This window comes from Salvia hispanica, chromosome 6, assembly GCF_029641045.1.
Source record: "Salvia hispanica isolate PSC_SH4W2 chromosome 6, Shi_PSC_v1, whole genome shotgun sequence".
NCBI lineage: Eukaryota > Viridiplantae > Streptophyta > Magnoliopsida > Lamiales > Lamiaceae > Salvia > Salvia hispanica.
In genome coordinates, this window is record NC_142697.1 from 1105636 (window position 1) to 1128330 (window position 22695).

General features: G+C 38.6%; 4 protein-coding genes across 9 annotated transcripts; 3 read left to right on the top strand and 1 right to left on the bottom strand.

Moving 5' to 3' along the window:
* The first annotated feature begins 2806 nt into the window (after positions 1–2806).
* Positions 2807–3977, top strand: LOC125203746 (DUF1677 family protein (DUF1677)). The gene is made up of 3 exons (XM_048102177.2): positions 2807–3126; positions 3217–3379; positions 3458–3977. The coding sequence occupies exons 2-3, from the start codon at positions 3219–3221 to the stop codon at positions 3822–3824; spliced, it is 528 nt and encodes a 175-aa protein (XP_047958134.1). The 5' UTR covers positions 2807–3126; positions 3217–3218; the 3' UTR covers positions 3825–3977.
* A 5827-nt stretch (positions 3978–9804) lies between these two features.
* LOC125208530 (aldehyde dehydrogenase family 7 member B4-like) lies at positions 9805–13738 on the bottom strand. 2 transcript variants are annotated; one of them, XM_089059961.1, is made up of 15 exons: positions 13442–13738; positions 13204–13355; positions 12760–12846; positions 12527–12658; positions 12301–12373; positions 12086–12108; positions 11926–11989; positions 11795–11840; positions 11495–11675; positions 11227–11403; positions 10973–11137; positions 10674–10814; positions 10498–10595; positions 10262–10411; positions 9805–10094 (listed from the first exon to the last, which is right to left on the bottom strand). In XM_089059961.1, exons 1-15 carry the CDS (start codon positions 13473–13475, stop codon positions 10040–10042), a joined length of 1578 nt encoding a protein of 525 aa, XP_088916087.1. In that variant the 5' UTR covers positions 13476–13738; the 3' UTR covers positions 9805–10039. The 2 variants fall into 2 exon arrangements, with proteins under 2 accessions (XP_088916087.1, XP_047964121.1); XM_048108164.2 differs by having other exon boundaries at positions 13507–13737.
* Positions 13739–14265: 527 nt separating this feature from the next.
* LOC125200424 (putative late blight resistance protein homolog R1B-16) lies at positions 14266–21653 on the top strand. Of its 5 annotated transcripts, XM_089061770.1 has the most exons (4): positions 14266–14579; positions 14818–15422; positions 18737–18884; positions 19799–21653. In XM_089061770.1, the coding sequence occupies exons 1-4, from the start codon at positions 14563–14565 to the stop codon at positions 19854–19856; spliced, it is 828 nt and encodes a 275-aa protein (XP_088917896.1). In that variant the 5' UTR covers positions 14266–14562; the 3' UTR covers positions 19857–21653. The 5 variants fall into 5 exon arrangements, with proteins under 5 accessions (XP_088917896.1, XP_088917893.1, XP_088917892.1 ...); XM_089061767.1 differs by lacking the exon at positions 19799–21653 and having other exon boundaries at positions 14282–14579; positions 14818–17592; positions 18737–19188; XM_089061766.1 differs by lacking the exons at positions 18737–18884; positions 19799–21653 and adding an exon at positions 17679–18015 and having other exon boundaries at positions 14283–14579; positions 14818–17592.
* A 92-nt stretch (positions 21654–21745) lies between these two features.
* On the top strand, positions 21746–22663 carry LOC148922988 (uncharacterized). Its single transcript, XM_089060810.1, is given in 2 exon segments — positions 21746–22358; positions 22484–22663. Coding segments are annotated over 2 exon segments (576 nt in total). The 5' UTR covers positions 21746–21962.
* Positions 22664–22695: the final 32 nt, after the last annotated feature.

Here is a 22695-nt window from a genome sequence, read left to right on the forward strand (position 1 = left end):
CATGTGTAATTATTTTCATTGCGTGATTGATTTTTTTTTTCATAATTAATTGCATTTATGTCTACGTACCTATGCTATGTGTGGTGATTGATGATGAATTTAATGTTTGTTATGCTCCGTCTTAAAAAAATAAAAAAAATAAGGATATTTGGAACGTCACGAGAATTAATGTAAAATTGGTAAAATACTTAAAAGAGATAAGGAGACGGATATTAAAGTAGTGTTAGTAGATAAAGACCCACATTATTATTAATATTTAATAATGGGTTATAATGATATAAGTTGTAAATAAATTGATGTATATGAATAATGAGTTTGGTATAATTTTTTATAAATAAAAATGTGATATTTTTATGGGACAACCGAAAAAAAAAGTGTTGTTATTTTTATGGGATGGAGGGGAGTATAATTTAGGGCAAATTTAGAGGGACGAGTGGTGTTGGAATCATTTTAGTAGTAATAGAGATGATGGGAATGCAAAAATGAAATGATAATGGGAAAGATACAAATTTCCATGACATTTTGGTCGGGTCCCTCTTAGAGCCTTTTTTTGTTGTTACAAATTTAAATTTTAAATAATACTACAACCACAATTAAAAAAAATTATATAGAGTGCAAAAAAAAAAGGAAGCTATTTTGATAAAAAAAAATCCAAGAATATTATCTTGGAAAACAAAAATGTACTATAGGAAGGAAAATACTCAATAAAAAATAAAATAAAATAAAATATAAACAACAATGAAATCTAGATACGAAGAAAAACAAACATTTTATCTAAAACTACTATAGAAGAAAATAAAAACTGAAAAGCAATAAGAGTTTTAACGTTCTTCGCTAATTTCATCTACCAGAGAAAATGATTTACAGCAGATTCAAACCAATTGAAAAGTACGAAACAATCATCATAAAACACACAAAATAATACGAAAAGTCATATAAAAATCAAATACATTCCATTTTGATAAAAATCCAAGAATATTATCTTGGATAACAAAAGTGTATATGTATGTATATGTAGAAAAAATAATCAATAAAACAAAAAACAAAATAAAACGTGAGAGTGCATGTAAATGGGGACAGCCATGTGAAGAAAACTTGGTTTGCTTTGTGTGACATCTAGGAATGGGAGAGAATTAAATTTAAATGCCGACGTGGCTTTGGAAAATTCACATATATTCACAAGTGCATGAAAATTGTCTTCTCATTTTATTTCATTTTCATATGAATGTGACTAATTATACTTACAATAGTAGTGGGGGCATTGAGAAATTTCCCTTTTTAAATCTTGAAATTTATTTTATTTACACGCATTCTTAGCTTATTGGCTCATACTATGAACATATATTAATTAATATTCGTGATTCATCATTTTCAGTGTACCTTTTCATTAAGCAACAAAATGCGTAAAACTTTATGGAGTACTATGATTTTAGTTCGACATTATTTGAATTTTGTACCAAATGTAATTTCGAGATCTAAATAAACTTGAATGTTTTGAATTTACATAAATGGATTTCTATGAATGTATGGATAATATATTGATGGCCAAATACTTAAATTTGAGGTAATGAATTTAAAATTTTCATAATTTTTAGGTCGAATTACTAAAACACTGGTTTCTTTTATGGAATTCAAAACGCGAATAAAAAAAAATTAACGATCGAAAAAAGTTCAATTAGAATTGGAAAATAAAACCTAATTAGATTTTAGTTTAGTTTTTAGTCTTTATTTCCAATTCTAATAAGTTCAGAATATAAATATAAATGTTATAAATATATAGAGTTAAGGATACCCAACTACTTTACTTAGAAAAATGATAATTAAAATTCTTTATTTTATTTTTCATTTTTATTCTGTCTTCTTGCCCACGACCAAGTAACTTGAATGGTTGAAAGATATTTTCTCCTTCTTTTGTTAGATTTATTTACTTTATAAATATGTAAATACTCATATACATATAATAAGCATAAATATGCATAGCTTTGAAAGTGATGTGAACATAAAATAAGATCGAAAAACAAAATAGACTTTACATTTTCACATTTGAAGAGATGCCAATTGATAAAGGAAAACAATAAACTACAAAAACAAGCCGACATTTTATTTTTAATACATTATTTTCAAAGGGATAAACGAATGAATTCATAGGAGCTTCTTTCAATATCATTTTCTTCTCTTCATTAAAAATAACAATATATCAATTAATTGAAATCGACAGCCCCAATTTCTCTGGTCTATTACTTCAATACTTAGCCTATCATTAATTTAATTCCATGGAATCTCCTCAGATTATTCTTCAATTAATTGGTCCACCCAATTAAAAAAACACATAAGAAACTTTCTTCCCTCACCTCTTATTTTATTAAATATGATAATAAATAAAAATTCAACTAAATCACCAAATTTCGAAGAAGATACAATTAACACAATTATGACCATTAATTCAATATAACAACCCCCTGATTAATAGTAATACAATCAAATGTAGTTCCATATTTCTCACAAAATTATTTTTGAAGAATATAATTTGTTTTTGCCACGTGTCTGGCTCCTATTCGTCATCATCGTAATGGAAATTTCCAAATAATATTCATGAGTGAATAGCAAGAATTGGACAGCTCTCCAAACACAGATAATGCATTGCTGGCAAATCCACAGAGATAAGACCAGAATTCACACACACACACACACACACACACACTATTTTCTAATGCTGACGTGTACACCCCACCCCCACCACCCCTCACCGCCAATCATTGACCTTCTTTTCCACAATAAAACGCACAAATAAACTCTTTTTCTTGCACTCTCTCTCTCTCTCTCTACACACACAAAGTCTCTCAATTCTCTCTCCCAAAAACAGCCATAGCAAGAATATTTGATAACATCTTTACACCTTCTAAAGCTCCACTGATTGATTGAGAGATTCTGTCTTCAACTAGAGAGAAAAAGGCAAATTTCTTGAATTCTCTCTCATCGATCGAATTGGGCCTTTTCTGACATGTCTTTCATGTATACATTCTTCATCCCCGAAGAAGAAGAAGTCGAGTGGGAGAAAGAGCGATAGAGCAAAACATCAAATCAAGATCCAATTTTTATCCATTCAATCTTGATCTTATTCAGCTGGTAATCTCTCTCCCCCTCTCTTGATTTCCAATTTCATGAATTACCCAGTTCGAAAGTTTCGATTTTGATTGTGAATTCACCTTTTTTTAGAGATGTCTACGAGCATAATTAACGATTCGATGGTGTTGGGTTCCGGGCCGGAAGGGCCCGCAAACGCGATTTCGGGCCAAAACGAGGTTGATTTCGCGAAATGCGATTGCTGCGGGCTTACTGAGGAATGCACCCTTTCCTACATCGAGACAATTCGCGAAAGGTAAAAGAAAATTCGTTAAATTTGGATGAGAAAAGAAGTCTAAAATTCTGTTAAATAACCGTTATTCGGGCTTTTCAGGTATGGCGGGAAATGGATATGCGGGCTTTGTGCGGAGGCGGTGAAGGACGAAATCGTGAGGTGTCGGAAGCTGATAAGCCCGGAGGAGGCGGTGGCCCGGCATATCAGCTTCTGCAGCAAGTTTCGGGCCGGCGGGCCCCCGGAGGACCCGACCGTTCACTTGATCCGGGCGATGAGGCGTGTCATGATGAGGGGCCTCGAGAGCCCGAAGGCGCTGAGGTCAATGCCGTGTAGCCCGACCAACAAGGGTCGGGGGCTCGACTTGGAGGGCGTTGGTGGTGTGTTTACTCGGTCGGAGAGTTGTATGCCGAGTTTGACCCTAGTGGATGCCGCGGTGTACTGCGGGTTGGATGAGGGTTGCGAATGAGGATAAGGGTATTATGGTAAAGTTGGAAAAGAAAAGTAGGGTGAAAAAATTTGAAGGGCAAAATTGTAGTGCTTGATCTTGGACATTACTTAGTGTTGAATAGAATAAATGATGTTATGGAATGAAAAATAATGGTTAGTAAATGTTGATTAATCTTGCTTGTGTTCTTGCAATAATGGTTGGAGTTTTTGCATGTGTTTTTTTTTCTCAATTGAGATGATTAGGATTGATTGTGAGTTTCAATTTGAATTAATTGTTGAAATTGAAATGTCCTAGTAAATCATAAGAAAAAGATGTTAAGCAAATTGATGAGAGGTAGGTTCACGAAAAATCGGCAAAAATATAAGCTCGACACTATGTCAACTATCTTGAAGCAGAGAATGTGTCGTTGTTCTGGTTGTACTACCTTTGTTGTGCACTTGTGCTAATGGAAAGCTCTGAATAAGTAGTATGTCATGAATAGTATCATGTGATGAGTTTTGATGTTTTTAAATTTTTATGATGGAATTATTTTTAGAAAAATTTAATTTCCGATAACTTCAAACAAATTTAATATTGAGTCGACTAACATAAGATAGTTACTTAAATTTAGATGTGGAACCAACGTAGAAAAATCCTTGTCTCTTTAATAATGTGTTTGTGCTTTATTTCAAAAGTTGGTGCTCTTCATAGCCATAAACTATTTGATTATGGCATCTTGGCTTCTTGGAATCTCTCTTTTGAAGTAACTTTAGACAAATTGCTGCAATAATTTAGGGTTCTTGAGAATCATGTGTTGTGCAGTCTCTGTCAGAACCTATATGGTAATAGATGTTTTCGTTTTGTCACCTTCATTTTTTTGCTGCCCTAAAAAGTAGTAGGAGTATATGAAATTCTATCAGTTTGCCAAATTTTCAAAATATGAACACTTGCTATTATTCAGTTTTGGACAATAATTGGCTTACACAAATTTGATTGTGTAATTTCTTTATAGTATTAGAGCATCCGCAATGGTCGGCTAGCGACCGGCTAGCCGATTCGTCGCGCTAGCCGATCGGCTAGCCGAACCATTGCAATCGGCGAGGGCGATTTCGGCGAGTGGATCGGCGTGGGCTGGCCGATCGCTCGTCGCTGGCCGAAGCGCTAGCCGATCGGCTAGCCGCCATTGTGGAGGCCCGATCGGCCAGCGCCGATTTTCAATTTTTTTTTTAAATCATATATAAACGCGGTTTTCGTTTCATTTTCATTTGCACCACTTGTTTTAACGAGTTTTCTCTCTCTCTAACTTTTTGTACAAGAGCATCATCGAGTGATGGATCACAACAACGAGTCCAGTCCGGCGACGAGCGGATCTCAGACTCCCACAGTACCCGTGGGATCTGGATGGGGGCAGATGGGCCCGGGGTTTAACATCCCTTGGAATCAGATGATGGGGATGATGGCTAGTGTGCCGGGGGGGGGGGGGGAACCAGGGGGGTATGCCGTGGGGGATGCCGGGCGGCGGGCAGGGGAGCGGCGGGCAGTCAACGCCCGGGTGGGGGGGTATGCCCCAGATGCAGCAGCAGATGATGGGGATGATGTGGCAGGGGGGGATGCCGGGGGGGATGCCGCACGGTATGCATCCCGGGATGCCGAGGGGGGTGTGCAGGGGTCACCGGGAGGGGACGCGGTATATCGGCCCTCGCTTGATTTTTTGACGGCTTCGTCTCACACGTCGACCCCGGTGACGCAGTTCTCTGGCGATGACCTTCTGTTATTGCATGATATGGGGATCGATCTCGAGGACGATGATACTCCCGTTCCAGCGACGCCGGCCGCGCCGAAGAAGAAGACGAGGGGGAAGGGGAAGGGCAAGGCGGTCGGCGAGTCATCGCAGCCCGCTGCCACTGGCCGGTGGAAGTGGACGGAGGATGAGTACGCTGGGGTGGCCAAGGGGTGGTTGGAGGTGTGCGACGATCCACTGGTTGCGAACAACCAGCAGGTCGTCAACATGTGGGCGAAGATCAGAGCTGCCTATAAGAGGCACTGCCCGCACGGGAAGGACTTCAGCAACGAGGAGGTCCGGAAGGGGTGGGAGCGCACCAGGGCCGCGGTGGGCCGTTTTGCGAATTTGTACGCCAACGCCCTCCGTCAGCTCAGAAGTGGGCAGACTGAGGACGACGCCCGGAGGATAGCCGCGAGTCAGTTCCCCTTGGAGGGGAAGTATAAGGAGTTCACCTTCTGGGAGTGCTTCTTGTTGTTGAAGGACTCCGAGAAGTTCCGGGCGGGGTGCGACGCTGGGTGGCCGAAGAAGCAGCGACTTAACTATAGCGGCGACTACAGCGGCAGCAGCGGCGGATCCCACGACCTCCCCCCGGATGCTGAGGAGTTTCCATCCCCTCCTTCATTTACTGGTCGCCCCCGCCCGGTTGGACAGAAGCGGGCGCAGCGGGCTGCGAGGGGCGGATCCCCCCTATCGCCCCGCGAGGTCCATTCCTCCGCCCTCCCAGCCGCCCCACTCGAGTACACTCTCCATTCGCGTAACCAAACGCGGGCTCAGATGTTACAGGTCTTCCGAGAGTGGAAGAACGCCACTGACCCCACGGAGAAGAGGTTTCTGTACGAGATGCTCGAGAGCATGCGTGCTAATTTAGAGATCGCGAGGTCACGGCTGGGGGGTTCCGACGTGGGCTCAGATACCACGGGTGGCGGCAACGGCGGCGACGACGAGGACGACGGCGACGGCGATGAGGAGTAGAGAGTGGCGGGGCTCGTGCGTTGAAGCCCTTTTTTTTTTTAAAAAAAATCATGTACTTTTTTTTAAATCTTTGTACTTTTTTTTAATGGAATGGATTATTTTTCCCGTATATGTGTCGTAAATTTAATTCCGTATATCACAATTTTAATTCCGTAAATGTAGTATATTTTGAATTGTTTTTATTGCGGCTGGCCTATGGCTGGCCTAAATCTGACGTGGCAGGTGGTTTTTTTAGTGTTGCTGACGTGGCAGGGGAGAGAATGGCTGGCCTATGGCTGGCCTAAGCACCATTGCGGATTCAAAATATACTACATTTACGGAATTAAATTTACGACACATATACTGAAAAAATTCGTTAATTTTATTTAAATAAAAAAAGTACATTAACCAAAAATAAAAAAAATTACATAATAAAATAAAATCCGGGCTTCCACACACGAGCCACCGCCCCACTCTACTCCTCACTAATTTATTAAAAAATACATTAACAAATGTTAGTATGCTTTGAATCCATTATAGTTTGCCGCTAGCCGAACGGGGGTCTCGCTGTTTGCCGCCACCCGACGGTATGACATGTTTGCCGCTACCCGACGGTATGACATGTTTCTGTTTGCCGCTACCCGACGGTATGACATGTTTCTGTTTTAGGTTTTAAATTTGTATTGGGTCTAGCCCGTCGTCTGTGTGCCTATTTAAAAATTACATAATTAAAAAAAATTCATAAAAAAATATTTAAAAAATACACTATATATTTTTTCAAAAAAAAAAATTAAAAAAATTAAAAAATAGCGCTGGCCGATTGGCACGCCACAATGGCGGCCAGCGCAACGCGATCGGCTAGCCCACGCCGAAATTTTGGCCGATTTCCCGCTAGCCTACTCCAATGGTTCGGCTAGCCGATCGGCTAGCCACGTCAATCGGCTAGCCGATGGCTAGCCTACCATTGCGGATGCTCTTATGTTACATACTACTAGTATATTACAATTCGACCGTGGAAATGAACAGTGATGCAAATGACCACATTATGGCGCTTCACGCAATATTTTTTAAATTTTACTCCCTCCATCCCACTTTAGGAGTCCCGATTAAGTTCGGCACGAGTTTTAAAAAATATTAAGAAAAGTTGGTGAAAATAGATAGTGGAACGTGGGTCTTACTTTTTTATATTAGTTTTATAATAAAATTTGAGTGTAAAAAGGTTAGTGGAATGTGAGGCCTAATACCATTTATGTAATATTTCAACCGGGACTCCTAAAGTGGGACACCCAAAAATGATAAATCGGGACTCCTAAAATGGAACGGAGGGAGTAGTAAATTATTAAAATAGAACAATTATATTGTATTTGGACATTAATTTAAAATGATTAATTTACACTAAAAAGACCTCATGTGGACACTCATATTATGATTGCATAGTAATATTGTTTAATAAACTCATAAAGCAACAAGAAAAATATTACTAAAATCTTGGGAATTTAAATTTTTTTTAAGTTTTTCCTTAAATTAGACTACACCATTCCGCCATTTTCCATCTTGAAAGAATAGAATCATCTAGAAGAGAGGACTAAAGGGGTTGTGAAATGTTTATAAATTGTTAGAGGCGAGACCAAAATAAAAAAAAAAACATAGAGACCCCGTTAAATCTAAACGTAAAAGTAACTTTTAACATTTTTATTATTCTTCTCTTAATTTTAGCCATTAATATAATTTTAATCAATTCCGACAAATTCGATAGTAGAAAAAAAAGACGAAGACATTGGTAGAGGCTTAAGCAATCCGTCCATGTCCATTGGACCATTGGTGTGTAATGTGTGTGGATGATATATGACCTTGACTGTCAGCTTGAATTGGCATATACAATAAGGTTAAATTGGGGCCAACTCCCAACTTACAATCAATCATGAATTTTTTTAATTTCTTTACAACAAACATCAATCATATTTTACCTATTTGTAACGACCCATCCCAATAATTGATATTGTGCTTTTCCTCGAGCCCCTTCCCCTTTTGAATACACCTTGCTTTTCTATTTTAGACCTTGAACTAATAATGCCAAGAACTGTTGATGGTGGTGGGTGCAAGTGCAAGAGAGTCGTCTCGTCGAGATTTATCGAGGACTGATTTATAAGATGACATCAGAGAGTGATTTTATACATACAAAATTGAACTTATATTTTTCGCAACTGACTTGACTCGAACTTATATATATGGATGGACTACATTCGAGTGATTATAGAAGTCAAACTCTATGGTACCCGCATATAACTTAGAGCTAAGTTGATTGAAGTAAGCTCCGTTAGGACTTCAATATTTGTTAGTAGTATATTTTTTTAGTCCAAAATTTAAAATTCAACATTTTTATTTCAATCTTTTGATGAGAAAAAAATTGTCACTCTCTCTGCCACGACATCACCTAAAAGGACAGATTTGTCATTTGCCAACACCTATTTTGTATAAATTGAGTGGGCTAGTGGTTATGGTGATCATGTATTTGATGGAGTATTATTTATTTTTAAAGAAAATTCAAACTACTATAATAGTAGTATATAAATATTAAAGCATCAAAATGTAAATTAGGTTACGATACTGACTAATACGTGCCATTAGTATAATCTCCTTTATTCTCCCTAAACATATAATTTAAAATTTAATCTTTTGACAAATTAAGTAATCACTCAACTCACAAACGAGAGCAAAATGACAAAAATAATGAGCCAACTTATGCAAAAGAGGTTAATTTAACAACTAATTAAAACCAATCATACATGTCACTTTTCTATGGTATTGTAATATTTTTATTCAATTACAGTAGATTTGGTGAACAACTTTTTGAAGAGAGAAGGGATGAGATCGAATACTTTTTAATTTGTTAAGTATACTTTTTCAAACATATAATCATCAATTTTGAGATAATGACAGTCTGGTTAGCTAATTTAATTCATATATCAACAATTCCATTTAAGTAGATAGAAAGTATGAATCCACAAATTGTGCCACTAACTACACCTATCTTTCAACGGCGTTTGACTTTATTGGTAAAGTCGTGTTTCGATCTCGTATTTTATTTTATTTTGTTCATGCATAATCTACAATAATATTTCTCTATATGCCGAATTTAATGGAGTTTTCATGGCCGGTGATGGGGCCCGTCAACCTTCTAGACCCCACCCGGATCCCGCCTCCCGCCTCAGATGACAATAATCGTAATAGAGGATCCGGCTTGCATATCGTCATCGTAAAACGAACCGGTGAACAACAAAAGGATGCAATAGAGAATGTAGGAGTTATTATTTCAAACCCTTTTAAAATTTCAATTCTTTCAGTTCATTTACAACAGCAAGTTGAAAACTATGCTTTATTTCATGAATAGTTGAAAACATTCTAGAAATAGAGAGAGCCATAGCTCCTCAGCTAGAAGTCTTCTCTGATCATTCAGATTCTTGCCATAGTTTTTCGACAACAAAGCATACCCGGCTGAATCGAGCTCGCTCGTTGTTTACTACCCGAAGTTGATCCCTTGAGCTAGAGGCAGCTCGCTTCCGTAGTTGATGGTGCTGCATATATACAAAGCAATATGAACATAGTCAGGACTCAGAAACAAAATCTGAAGGAACAAACGAGCTTTGTTAGCTCTGATCGTGCTGCAGGGTTCTCGATGGGAACTTTGATGAGACGACGATACAAAGATAGTCACTTGAAAACAACATAATCGGGTTTTTACCAAGTTGAGCGCCTCATGTATTGTTTCCAAGAATCGCTTCCAGCTTCACGTCCGCCTCCAGTGGCTTTCTCGCCACCAAAAGCACCTCCAATTTCAGCGCCGTTTGTTGGGATGTTGACATTCACAATACCACAATCACTTCCTTGGGGACTGTATCAAGATATGGGTTCAGTCAATATCTCGAAGAAGTTGTAATTTTACAAGAGAACAGCGAGGAAGGGCGTCTCATCACTCACCCGATCCATTTGAATATAATTTCAGGTCTGCGGGTGAAGATGGAACTACTCAGGCCTTGGGGCACGGAATTGTTTATTTCGATTGCTTCCTTCAGAGTCTGCCAAGAAAACTAGTCGTGTGAAACAATTGTACGACGAAAACTGGAGATCTTCGGGCAGCTGAAAAGTAGGCATACCTGAAACTTCATCACATGGAGAACAGGAGCAAACAATTCTTCCTTAACAACCTCAGCACTCGAAGAAATTTCAACTATCGTAGGCTGCACGAAATTTCCTTCAGACTCTACAACACCACCACCACAGATAATCTTTCCTCCCTGCATTTCAACATGATAAACACATGTCAAAAACATCTGTTAACAATTAGAGTTTATTCATCTCAAATTCAGAATTTAAAAGATTTTATTAGGGCAAACGCATCGGAGTGTGCCTTTTAAATGAATATGACCACAACAGAGAAAGGTTAAGCACGAACCTGAGATTTGATTTTCTCGATTCCCTTCACAAAATTTTCCCTCGAAACAGGAGTGTGCAGCGGCCCAAGTAAGGTACCTTTCTCTAATGGATTTCCGACTTTGACTTGCTTGTAGACATCACATAACCGGTCAAGTACTTTCTCATAAACACTCTCGTGAAGAAGCTGCATTTTCAGGATGTGGCAAAAAAGAGGTTATGCATCGAATGTCGACTATATCATCTGCAGAGAAGACTGCAAAGTATGTACCATACCAATCTACGGCAAGTTGTGCATCGCTGACCAGCAGTACCAACAGCAGCGAACAGAACAGAGCGAACAGCGAGTTCAATGTCGGCATCATCCATGACTATAATGGCGTTATTACCACTTAGTTCGAGCAGGCACTTGCCGTACCTTTGATTCACAGTCTGTTGAACCATTAGACCCACCTAGAGATATCACCATTCAAACTTTTAGGACTTCGGAAAATGGAAATACTCTAGACTTGTTTGGGCGAGCAGTGAGCACGTAAACTAGTACCTTTGAACTCCCGGTGAACGAAACTAGGGGAACACGTGGATCTTTTGCTATAGCTTGGCCAATTTCAGCACCTCCACAAAATACTGTGAAAATTGCTCCCGGTAAATTGTTTTTCTCGAATACTCCAGCGATTATCTTCGTCATAGCTATGGTGATGAGAGGTGTGGTTGGAGCACCTTTCCTGAAAATTGTTATACAATCCTCGAAATTCATAAATGCAAAACTACTGATAATTATGATTGTCACTAACATAAATAAATTGCAACATCCGTTATAGACTTATAGCAGAGAGCGACTCACCACACAACAGAATTTCCACAAACTAGAGCTATGCACGCATTCCATCCTACAATTACACGACAAAAGATTTTAAGCTTCGGCTATCCTAACGTATAATATCAAAACTCAATATTCTTGCTCAAAATACTCACCAAGAACAGCACAAGGGAAGTTGAAGGCTGTAATAACACCAACTATCCCTAAGGGATTCCACATCTGTATGTCGGAGATAAGATGCATATATCAGATATAAGGATGGATTGCCATAAACATAAACCGTAAGCTCCCAAGAAAATTATAGCTCTTGCTTACCTCCAACATCATGTGATTAGGTCCTGTTAAGATGGCAACAAGTTGAAAACAGTAAAGAAATTAGTCATTTTTCAATTACATAAGCGTATAAGCATATCTACATGATTCCATACAATACTTGCAAGCCCAAAATATATGATATCTATAGTTCACCGAGACATAACATCAATTATATGTGATGAAAACTTGGAGGATCGCAATGTTGTCAAGCTTACGTTCAGAGGGAATAACGGATCCATTCAGCTGACGACTTAATCCCACAGCAAAATCACACATATCAATTATTTCCTGCAATAATATTTCCCCGAAAAAAGAGAATAAGCTGAACTTTATCTTTATATTTCATCGAAGTTAACAGAAAGCAAGATCCCAACAATGCATATGACACGAATAAGAATATAGTATAAAATTACATTTCACTTCCCAAATTTAAACACAAACCTGAACCTCCCCGATTCCTTCAGCAAGTATTTTTCCCATTTCAAGGGATACAAGCCGGCCGAGGTGATGGAGTTTGGTTCTCAGTGCATCACCAATTTGCCTTACGATTTCTCCTCTCTTTGGTGCTGGAATCTGAGACAAGACGAGACATCATATCACATCTGCCCATTTCTAAGCTTACTAAATACATCGAAAACACTTTTGCATCATAATGAAAGAAATCAAAACAGAACCTGCATCCATATCTTTGTAGCATCAGCACATGCCTCCATTCCTTCCTCATAGTCTTGAATGGATGCTTCAGAAACTTCAGCAATCGGCTAAAACCAAGAAACGGTCCACACCCGATTAGAAGTCAGTCAATCACATCAGACCACACAATGTAAGTGCATTCTAAATTTGGAAAAGAATCTCAAAATCTTGCAACTTAGCAAAAAGTAGCATAGATCTCAATTACATGAAAAATTGATTGAGTTCAGAAAAGAATCACAGTCCAAATTAAGATCATCTAAGTTCATTTAGTAGTGCATTTCCCCCAATTCTAATTCAATTGATCAATTTGATATGATCCATCAGTTCTGATCAGCCAATCACTAAAACACTAACTTCAACACATCCAAAGCTTCTCAAAACAAACAAAAAACATCGAAATTCAAAATAAAATCAGCTCAAAACACCTTATTATCAGCAGGATTCACAGAAGAAACCACAGGCCCACTCCCTTGCCAACCCCCATTGACATAACAGCCCGAATTCCGCGGCCCGAGCCCGATTTCCTTCAGGAAGTCGTACTCCCTCTTCGCGAAGCTCATTTCTGCAAAACTCGAAACTGCACAAAAGGCAAATCCTCAAAAATTTGGGGGGAAAATAGAGTGCTAAAAAGGGGGCATTCGCGACGCATATAGGGGGTTGTACCGTAGGCAGGAGAAGTAGTACTCAATTGAGACATTGAGCGAGAGAAAAATGGAGCAAGAACTTACAGTGGGATATGGAATAGTACGGTATAAATGGTGACGAACGGGAGAAAGATGAGGAAGAAGAGGCGTGCCCGCTTAGAAGTCTACGTGGGTGTGTGATGGAAGCAAATTTGTGAATGCAAAATCCAAACTTTTTAGTCATTTTAACGACAATCATTTTTGTTTCTCTCTCTTGTTTACTCTCCCTTTTTCATGAAAAAGTTGCAGAGATAATTTTGATATGCATATATTTTTTGATGATCAAGATTGGATTTTTATGTGAGTTTTTGGAATTTCTTATAACTGAGCTAAAAGAAAATGCTAATTTATGAATGTAGTTTACTTTTCCAGTGTGATAAATAATTTCTATAAAAAGTGACAAAAAAGTAGAAAATTGACTATATTGTTAGGCTGGTTGGTGTATGTACTTTCAACCTTTCATTTTCGACATAGTATGATATTAGGCTTTGATAGCAAAAGGAGAGTTGGACTATGCTCCACGTGCACAAAAATTAAAAATTACAATCCAATTTATTTAAGAATTATAAAGAGATGGGGAATTTTCTTTTCATTTTTCTTGTTAATAAAAAATTAGTGGTTGGCGTAATGACAAAAGCTACTAGTAGAATTAATTCTTATTCTTGGAGAATTGTTTCTATTAATTAGTTGAATGCTCATTGGCAATTTATATCCAAAGGAATAAGTAAATTTATTACTAATTATTTTGGTTCAAGTTCATCCAAATATACGAATCCTTTACCCCATTATTACTTAGTCATATTTTATTATTTTTATATTCTATTTTATATAAATGTAGTATTTTTTGTAATCGTTATGATCATGACTCATTTCTAAAAGAAATGTTTTGATTTTTCAACTGAAAAAATAACCGGAACAAAATTCAATTTCCTAATCCTAAGCCCTAATTCCCAAATTTGTAGCCCTAAATCATCAAATTCATCGTCATGATTTGCAGGTTATTCAATTTAAGAACTCTTTTTACTCTTCTACCCATCCATTCAATCCACACAGAAACTTCAGAAATGAGCTAAGAAAGAGAAAGCTGATGCAGATTTGAAGATGAAGATGAACAAAAGGTAGTATATTCAGTTTATCATTCAGTTAAATTAGAACGAACTAGTTTTATGTTTATGTGTTTAAATTTGCCGTTTTATTGAGCACTTCATTTTTGTATATATATTGAGCGCTTCAATCGGCATGTCTGAGGGGAGACTCTATGAAGAAATTATTAGTTAAATGATAGATGTAAGAAGGTGTCAAAGTTCCAAGATGCCTCATTTAATCAATCATACAACTTCCCTTTTGACATTTCAGAATCACCATCTCATTTTCATTCATCTTCTTCTCTGGATTGATAGCACAAGATTCAAAAATCATGGCAGCTTATGCAGCTTTGGTTTCTGTTATGAATATCATAGATACCCTTAACAGACATCCTCACCCTCCCATCTCTCTCCACCCTAAACAGGCTGAGTCTCTCACTGAAAAGATCACTTTCCTTGAAGGTTTTCTTGGAATCTATAGTCCCCATCTCCCCTACAGCAAAGAAGCCGATCCATTGGAGAGTAGCATCGCAGATGCAGCTTATGCAGCTGAATACATAATCGAATCGCATATTGTGGATCAGATCAAAATGGACGGGGTAAGGGCTGGCCCCAAGTCCTTGTACGAAGCACTAGAGGAGGTGATCAAAGACATGGATCTGATCGAGAAAGAAGCCAAGGAAATCAAACAGACTTTGGGCGTCCAACATCAGCTGCACACCAAGTCAACACCTTCAGATTCCTTGAAGTCTTCTCCGATTGCAAAGGAGAGTAGCATGGTGGGTGCTGAGGAGGCCTTGCTTGAAATGAAGGATAAACTCACTTCTGATTGCCGTGATCTACAGATCATTCCCATTGTAGGAATGGGTGGCTCTGGTAAGACTACTCTTGCTATGAACATTTATCAAGACCGTCTTATTAAGGAGCATTTTTATGTTTCCGCTTGGGTTGCCATATCTCAAGAGTATAACATTCAAGAAATCCTCGTACACATTCTTCGTCAGTTAAATCAAAATGTTGGTCAAACATCGAGTGAGGAAGGTTTAGGAGAAATCTTGCATAAAAACTTATTTGGTAGAAAATACTTGATTATACTTGATGATATGTGGAGTATAAAGGCGTGGGATGGGATTAGGTGGTTTTTACCGGATAACAAAAATGGTAGCAGAATAGTGGTAACAACTAGGCTATCAAACCTGGGTTCTGATTTATCCCACTCTAAAAACTTTGAGATGAGACTTTTGAATTGGTTTGATAGTTGGGAGCTTCTCTCCAAAATTGTGTTTGGAGAGAACGTTTGCCCACCAGAATTGGTGGACATCTGTTGGAGAATAGTTTCCGGCTGCAAAGGACTTCCATTGGCGATTGTTGTGATTGGAGGACTTTTGGCCAAATCCAACCATACAAGAGAGATTTGGGGGTCCATACAGGAAAACTTGAGTTCAATAGTGAATTCAGAGGATGATGAATGGTGTTTTAGAATATTACACATGAGCTATAAGCAATTGCCGGTTTATCTGAAACCGTGCTTTCTCTATATGGGGAATTTTCGTGAAGATAAGGTGATACGTAGATCACTGCTCGTTGAATTATGGGTTGCTGAAGGAATTCTCAAACCAATAAGTGGGAAAAGCTTGGAAGAGATAGCCAAAATGTATTTAAAGGATCTTGCCGATAGAAATCTTGTTTTGATTGATAAGATTGGGACTAATGGGGAGATAAAATCCTGCAAAATTCATGATTTGTTGAGAGATATGTGTTTGAAAGAAGTTAATAAGGAAAGGTTTTATCATGTCGTAAGAAATGATCCTTCGAGCACATTTAATCCATACATAAAAGGCCAACGTCGTGTTTTTTTTCCAAGGTTGTTAACAAGTCTAGTAATGAGATCTTTGTCAAATGCTCGTTCCATAATATGTGACTATGATGACTATGAAGAAGTTCGACTGCCTCACAATCTAAGATTGTTGAGAACACTCAAAGCGTATGATGCAGATACCAATACTATGAATGGTGCTTATTTCCTTGATAATGCGTTTGAATTGGTGAATTTACGGTACCTTGCTGTTAGAGTTCATTATGAGTCCAAATTCCCTACTTCGGTTGATCTGCTTTGGAATCTACAAACATTGATTATACGATGTTCCCGTGTTCTTATTCTGCCGAATGAAATTTGGAAATTGCACCAACTTCGTCATCTCGAGTTTACGCAGTACAGACTGAGTCTCCCAGAACCTCCTTGTGGAGACAATGACATTGTTATCATGGAGAATCTGGAGACACTCAAAGGAGTGAAGAATTTGATTTTGAATGAGGAGGTGGTTAAAAGAATTCCTAATGTGAAGATATTGCATCTTTGGTACAATGTTACACAAATGACGGGAAAAAACTATCTCAGCAATCTTAAGCGTTTGAGTAAATTGGAAAACTTCCACTGCTACCTCAACAATGGATGTGATGTGAATTGGCAGAGCATTAGGTTCCCACACTCCCTCAAGAAGTTGTCTGTCATTGCCGCTAACTCTGCCTCTAATGCTCTGAACTTGGACAATATAATGCCAGAAATCAGTTCATTGCCTTTTCTTGAGAAGTTAGTTTTAGTTAAAGGTGTCTTCAAAACAGGCAAATGGGAAACAATTGAAGGCCAATTTCCAAGGCTGAAGTTTCTACAATTGGGTTACTGCAGTGGTCTAGAAGATTGGATTGTGTCGGACAACTCCCACTTTCCGGTTCTCCAGAAGCTTCGTCTTGATTTTTTCAAGCAACTGAAGGAGATCCCGTCAGAAATGGGAGACATAGCAACGTTGAAATCAATTGAATTGCATTATTGCAGTGAATCAGCGGTGAAGTCGGCTAAAAAGATAGTAGAGGAACAAGAGGATTTATATGGAGACCAACTAGACCTTCATGTTCAAGTTAGTGTTTTCAAAGAAGAAGAAGCACTGAAGAGCTTGGCAAATGCCAATTTTGAAGTTAAAGTGGATAGGTTTTAGAGTATCATCGAAGATTTATTGAAAAGTATTGCATCGCAGTCTGCCTACAACAAGTAAGCATTACGCCTTAATGCTATAGATTTTTATTCTGCAACCTCTTATCTGATTAATTCTTTATGTTGATATTGTGGCTGTGGAGACTGAGCTAAAGGGAAGGATTGAAGAAATATATACAAAGCTGTTACAACTACTTTGCAACGGTCAAGAAAGTTGTTTTCAGATCTGTAGGTTATTCGATTTAGTTGAAGCGGTTATCGTGTGCAGGGTTGTATATATATTCTTTCTTGTTATAGTTGTATCGCCATCTTCGTCAGCTAGATAAGAGAGAAAGACAGGGATTCATCATATGGTTATCAGCTCATCTTGTTCCTGCTTGTAGTTCGATTGTTTGTAATTTGTGATCGATCGTTTGAGAGTAAATAAGAACCACATCATCCTTTATCCGTGGATGTAGATCTTACGTTCGAACCAAGTAACTCTTTCGTGTTCTTGCATTGCTTGTCGCATTCTTTTCAATTCGTTTTTATTAGCTTAACAATTTATGTCTTTTATTGTAGTTTTAAATTGGGGTAATTGCTTTTAAAATCACCAACTTTCCATGAATTCCGGTTTTTTCCACGAACTTTAAAAAGTTCGTGTAATGCCACGAACTTTATTGTCGGTTGCTATTTTCCCATGTCAGGTTTTCCGGTCTGGTTCAAACTGTTCGTTTCCTATTAAGACAATGTCCAAATTCTTTTATCTTACTATCGTTATCTTTGTCTTTGAAATAGCTTCGTGTCGGTACCTTGTACGCCTCAATCGGAACTCGGATCAAGAAGTTATGGCCATTATGATAGTACAAGGTCGCACAAAGGTCGCAGCCTTCATCAAATGGTCATAACTTCTTCATCCGAGTTCCGATTGAGGCGTACAAAGTACCCACGCGAAGCTATTTCAAAGACGAAAATAACGATAGTAAGATAAAAGAATTTGGACATTGTCTTAATAGGAAACGAACAGTATGAATCAGACCGGAAAACCTGACATGGGAAAATAGCAACTGACAATAAAGTTCATGACATTACACGAACTTTCTAAAGTTCGTGGGAAAAACCGAAATTCATGGAAAGTTGGTGACTTTAAAAGCAGTTACCCCTTTTAAATTTGATGTGATATATACTGGTTGGAAGATATGAATGTGGTGCGTATGTGCAGGTGCTTTGACTGGTGGCATGACAAAAGTATCCGTTGTAACTTGTAACCAATGTGGCCATGACCAAGTACCAACAAAGGACATTAGGGAGGCAACTCGTAGTGGTGGTCTGACAATGGAGCCCACCGTGATTGACAAGCAACTGAAAAGGTAACTGGTGTGGCAATTTTCTAGACCAAATGTGTTCTCTTTCTTCTCCTAATAGGCTAGTTTTTTTTGCATGAATTCTCATGTTTGATCGGTTACAAACTGTTTGTTGAGATATTCACAAGATCTGTTTCGCTTCTAGGAACGTTAATTTCTTGATGTAAACATTGTTCCTTAGGGCATCTTCAACGCGTTGGATTTCACCTCTATAAATCCTTGTGAATTTTTGCCTCTGATTTTAGACTTATTTGTACGGTGTTATAAGTTTAGTTTTTTTTTTATATATAAAATGTTGCACTTAATTTTAGTGCTCCGTTTTCAAAATATTTTGTGAGATACATTTGTGATGAGTGGTAACATGCACGCGTGAATTTGAGAAAATTTATGTGATTGATTCCTTTTCAAGTCTATTTAGTATTTCACGTGTAATAACTTGTGCATGTAGATATGAATTGAGGGATTCTTGATATTTCATGTGGTAATTAATTTTAATAATATTTATTGAGTTGCTGAAAAACAGGCCCATTATTCAAATCGAATAGAAATATTATTGTAAATATGCCCAAGTTTCTAATATAACCTTGTAATAAAGTTTGAGCTTAAGCTTTTTCTAGTGTTACTTTTGTTCTACTGTAAAAGAACTTTTCAGTATTGTTATTTCTAGGTAAATTTTTTCTCATCTTTCCAATTCAATAAATATTGGACTGCAAAAGAGTCAATAGAGGAACATGGGAATTTACAAAGCATTATTGGCATCGAAGATCTTATCCACGAGATACTGACCGTTGGGCCATGTTGAAATACTATAGGGATCGAATTGTGTGTTTATTTACTTGTATGTGTATCATACAATGACCATACATTTATAGGCTAGAGAATATTCCCATATGGAATACTAATTTCTTCCTAATTTACAGAGATTGCGTTCTATCTACGGAAGGAGATCAATTAGGGATCAATCCCATTATTGTTTAGAATATCTTCCATGATTCTCGGAATATCTTCCAACACTCCCCCTCAAGTTAAGTAACGGGGTTGCCAATACTTAACTTGCTCAATACCTCTCTGAACGACTTCGAGTTAACGGCTTTAGTCAATATATCCGCCAATTGATCTTCGGATTTGACGTACGGAAACTCTACAATTTTAGCTTCAAGATTCTCCTTTATGAAGTGTCGATCCACCTCCACATGCTTAGTTCTGTCATGTTGCACTGGGTTTTCTGAGATGCTAATAGCAGCTTTATTATCACAAAACAATCTACAGGGTTGCGATGAGAGCTCTGTCATGAGTCTCTTCAACCATAGTATCTCCGTGAGACCACTCTTGATTCCTCTAAATTCAGCTTCAGCACTTGAGAGTGCAACCACCTTTTGTTTCTTGCTCCTCCAAGTGACAAGATTTCCTCCAACGAAGGTAAACTATCCAGCGGTTGACTTTCTATCATTTGGGTTGCCAGCCCAATCCGCATCGGTGAATCCATGTACTTCTAAGTGACCATGTTTTTCGAACAAAATCCCATGTTCAGCTGTCCCTTTCAAATACCGGACTATCCTCAGTACTGCCTCCCAATGATCCTCTTGTGGTGACTGCATGAATTGGCTGACTATTCCCATAGCATATGCTATATCAGGCCGAGTGTGAGAAAGATAGATGAGCTTCCCTACCAACCGTTGATATCTACCCCTGTCGGTTAACTTCGCCCCTTCAACTATCTGCAAACCATGGTTTTGTACCATAGGAGTGTCTGCTAGTTTACAGTCTATCATCCCAACTTCTGCAAGTAAGTCGAGTACATACTTCTTCTGGCTGATGAAGATTCCCTGCCTTGATCTTAGAACTTCAATTCCCAGAAAGTATTTGAGGGAGCCTAGATCCTTCATTTCAAATTCTTTGAACAAATTCTTTCGCAGTTCTCCTATTTCCTCCTCGTTATCCCCCGTGATAATCATATCATCTACATAGATGATCAGACATGTAATCTTCCCATCTTTCTTCTTGATAAATAGTGTATGATCTGAGTTACTCTGCTTGTACTCATACTTCTTCATCACTTCAGTAAATCGGCTGAACCACGCCCTTGGAGATTGTTTCAGTCCATACAACGTCCTCCCGAGCTTGCAAACCTCACCCGGTTGGAAATCATCAGTGAATCCCGGGGGAGGAACCATATACACCGGCTTTGGCAGTTCCCCGTGTAGAAAGGCGTTCGTCACGTCAAACTGGTGGAGGGGCCAGTCTTTATTCGCCGCAATTGAGAATAGTACTCTAATGGTATTAATCTTAGCCACTGGAGAGAATGTTTCAGCATAATCAACTCAGTAAGTCTGACTATACCCTTTTGCCACGAGGCGAGCCTTATATCGCTCAATTGATCCGTCTGGCCTTCGTTTGATGGTGAACACCCATCTGCATCCCACTGGCTTAACTCCTTCCGGCAATTTCCCTTTATCCCAGGTATTATTCCTCATCAAGGCTTTCATCTCTGTGAACATTGCCTCTCTCCAATGTCTGATTTTCATTGCCTCCTCGGCAGTATGTGGTATTTCCTCCTCCTCATACAGGGCTGCCTCAAAAGCTCGGGCCATCTTCGTTAGATTTGCTTGTGCGAAATTGGCCACTCCATATCTACTTTTCACCCCAACTTTGCTCGGGGAGTACCGGTTCGGAGGGACTCCGTGAGTGTTCCGATAAGGGAGTAAATATCTGCCCGTATCACTATCCACCGTATTCTCCTCAATTTCTGCATCGTTAGTATCAACAGTAGTATTCTCTTCGGGTACTAGATCTCAGAGATGGTAATCGAGAGAGGCATTGTATGGAAGATACACAATGGTGGCAAAAATGAATAGAGAAGGAATATTTTGATTGTATTTCTGTGTTGTATTCTCTTGAATGTTACAGCAGCCCCATTTATAGGGTAATACAATCATGGGGTAAAACCCCTTCATTCTAGGAACTACACAATAATAATTATCTCCTAGGAAATGTATTAATATTGATTAATACAACAGTTACCAATTAATTGGTAAATGCTACTAGCCGTTAGCCCTTCTTTGACACTCCCCCTCAAGTTGAGCAATGGTATCTCCAATGTTCAACTTGGCTAGAATTTCTTTGAAGCTTCTTGGATTCACGGCTTTAGTTAAAATATCTGCCAACTGCTCTTCAGATCGAACAAATGGGAACTCAATAATTCCTCCTTCAAGTTTCTCTTTGATAAAGTGGCGGTCGACCTCAACATGCTTGGTTCTATCATGTTGTACTGGATTTTCTGATATGCTTATTGCTGCTTTATTATCACAGAATAGTTTGCTCTTTCGGTTTGGTGAACAACCGATCTCCGTGAGTAGCCTTCTTAGCCACATAATCTCCATGAGTCCACTCTTGATGCCTCGAAATTCTGCTTCAGCACTTGATAGAGCTACCACCTTTTGTTTTTTGCTTCTCCAAGTAACAAGGTTGCCTCCTACAAATGTGAAGTATCCGCCGGTTGACTTTCTGTCGACTGGATTGCTTGCCCAATCGGCATCTGTATAGCCATCAATCTCGAGATCTTATCCTTTCTTTAAGAATACTCCATAGTTTGTCGTGCCCTTCAGGTATCTCACAATCCTGAGAGCTGCATCCATATGTTCTTTCTGGGGTTGGTGCATGAACTGACTGACAACTCCCACTACATATGTGATGTCGGGTCTGGTATGGGAGAGATAGATTAGTTTTCCAACTAGTCTTTGGTATTTCCCTCGGTCTGCGGATCTTGCTCCTTCGACTATCTTTAACCCATGATTTGTTATCATAGGTGTTTCCGCAG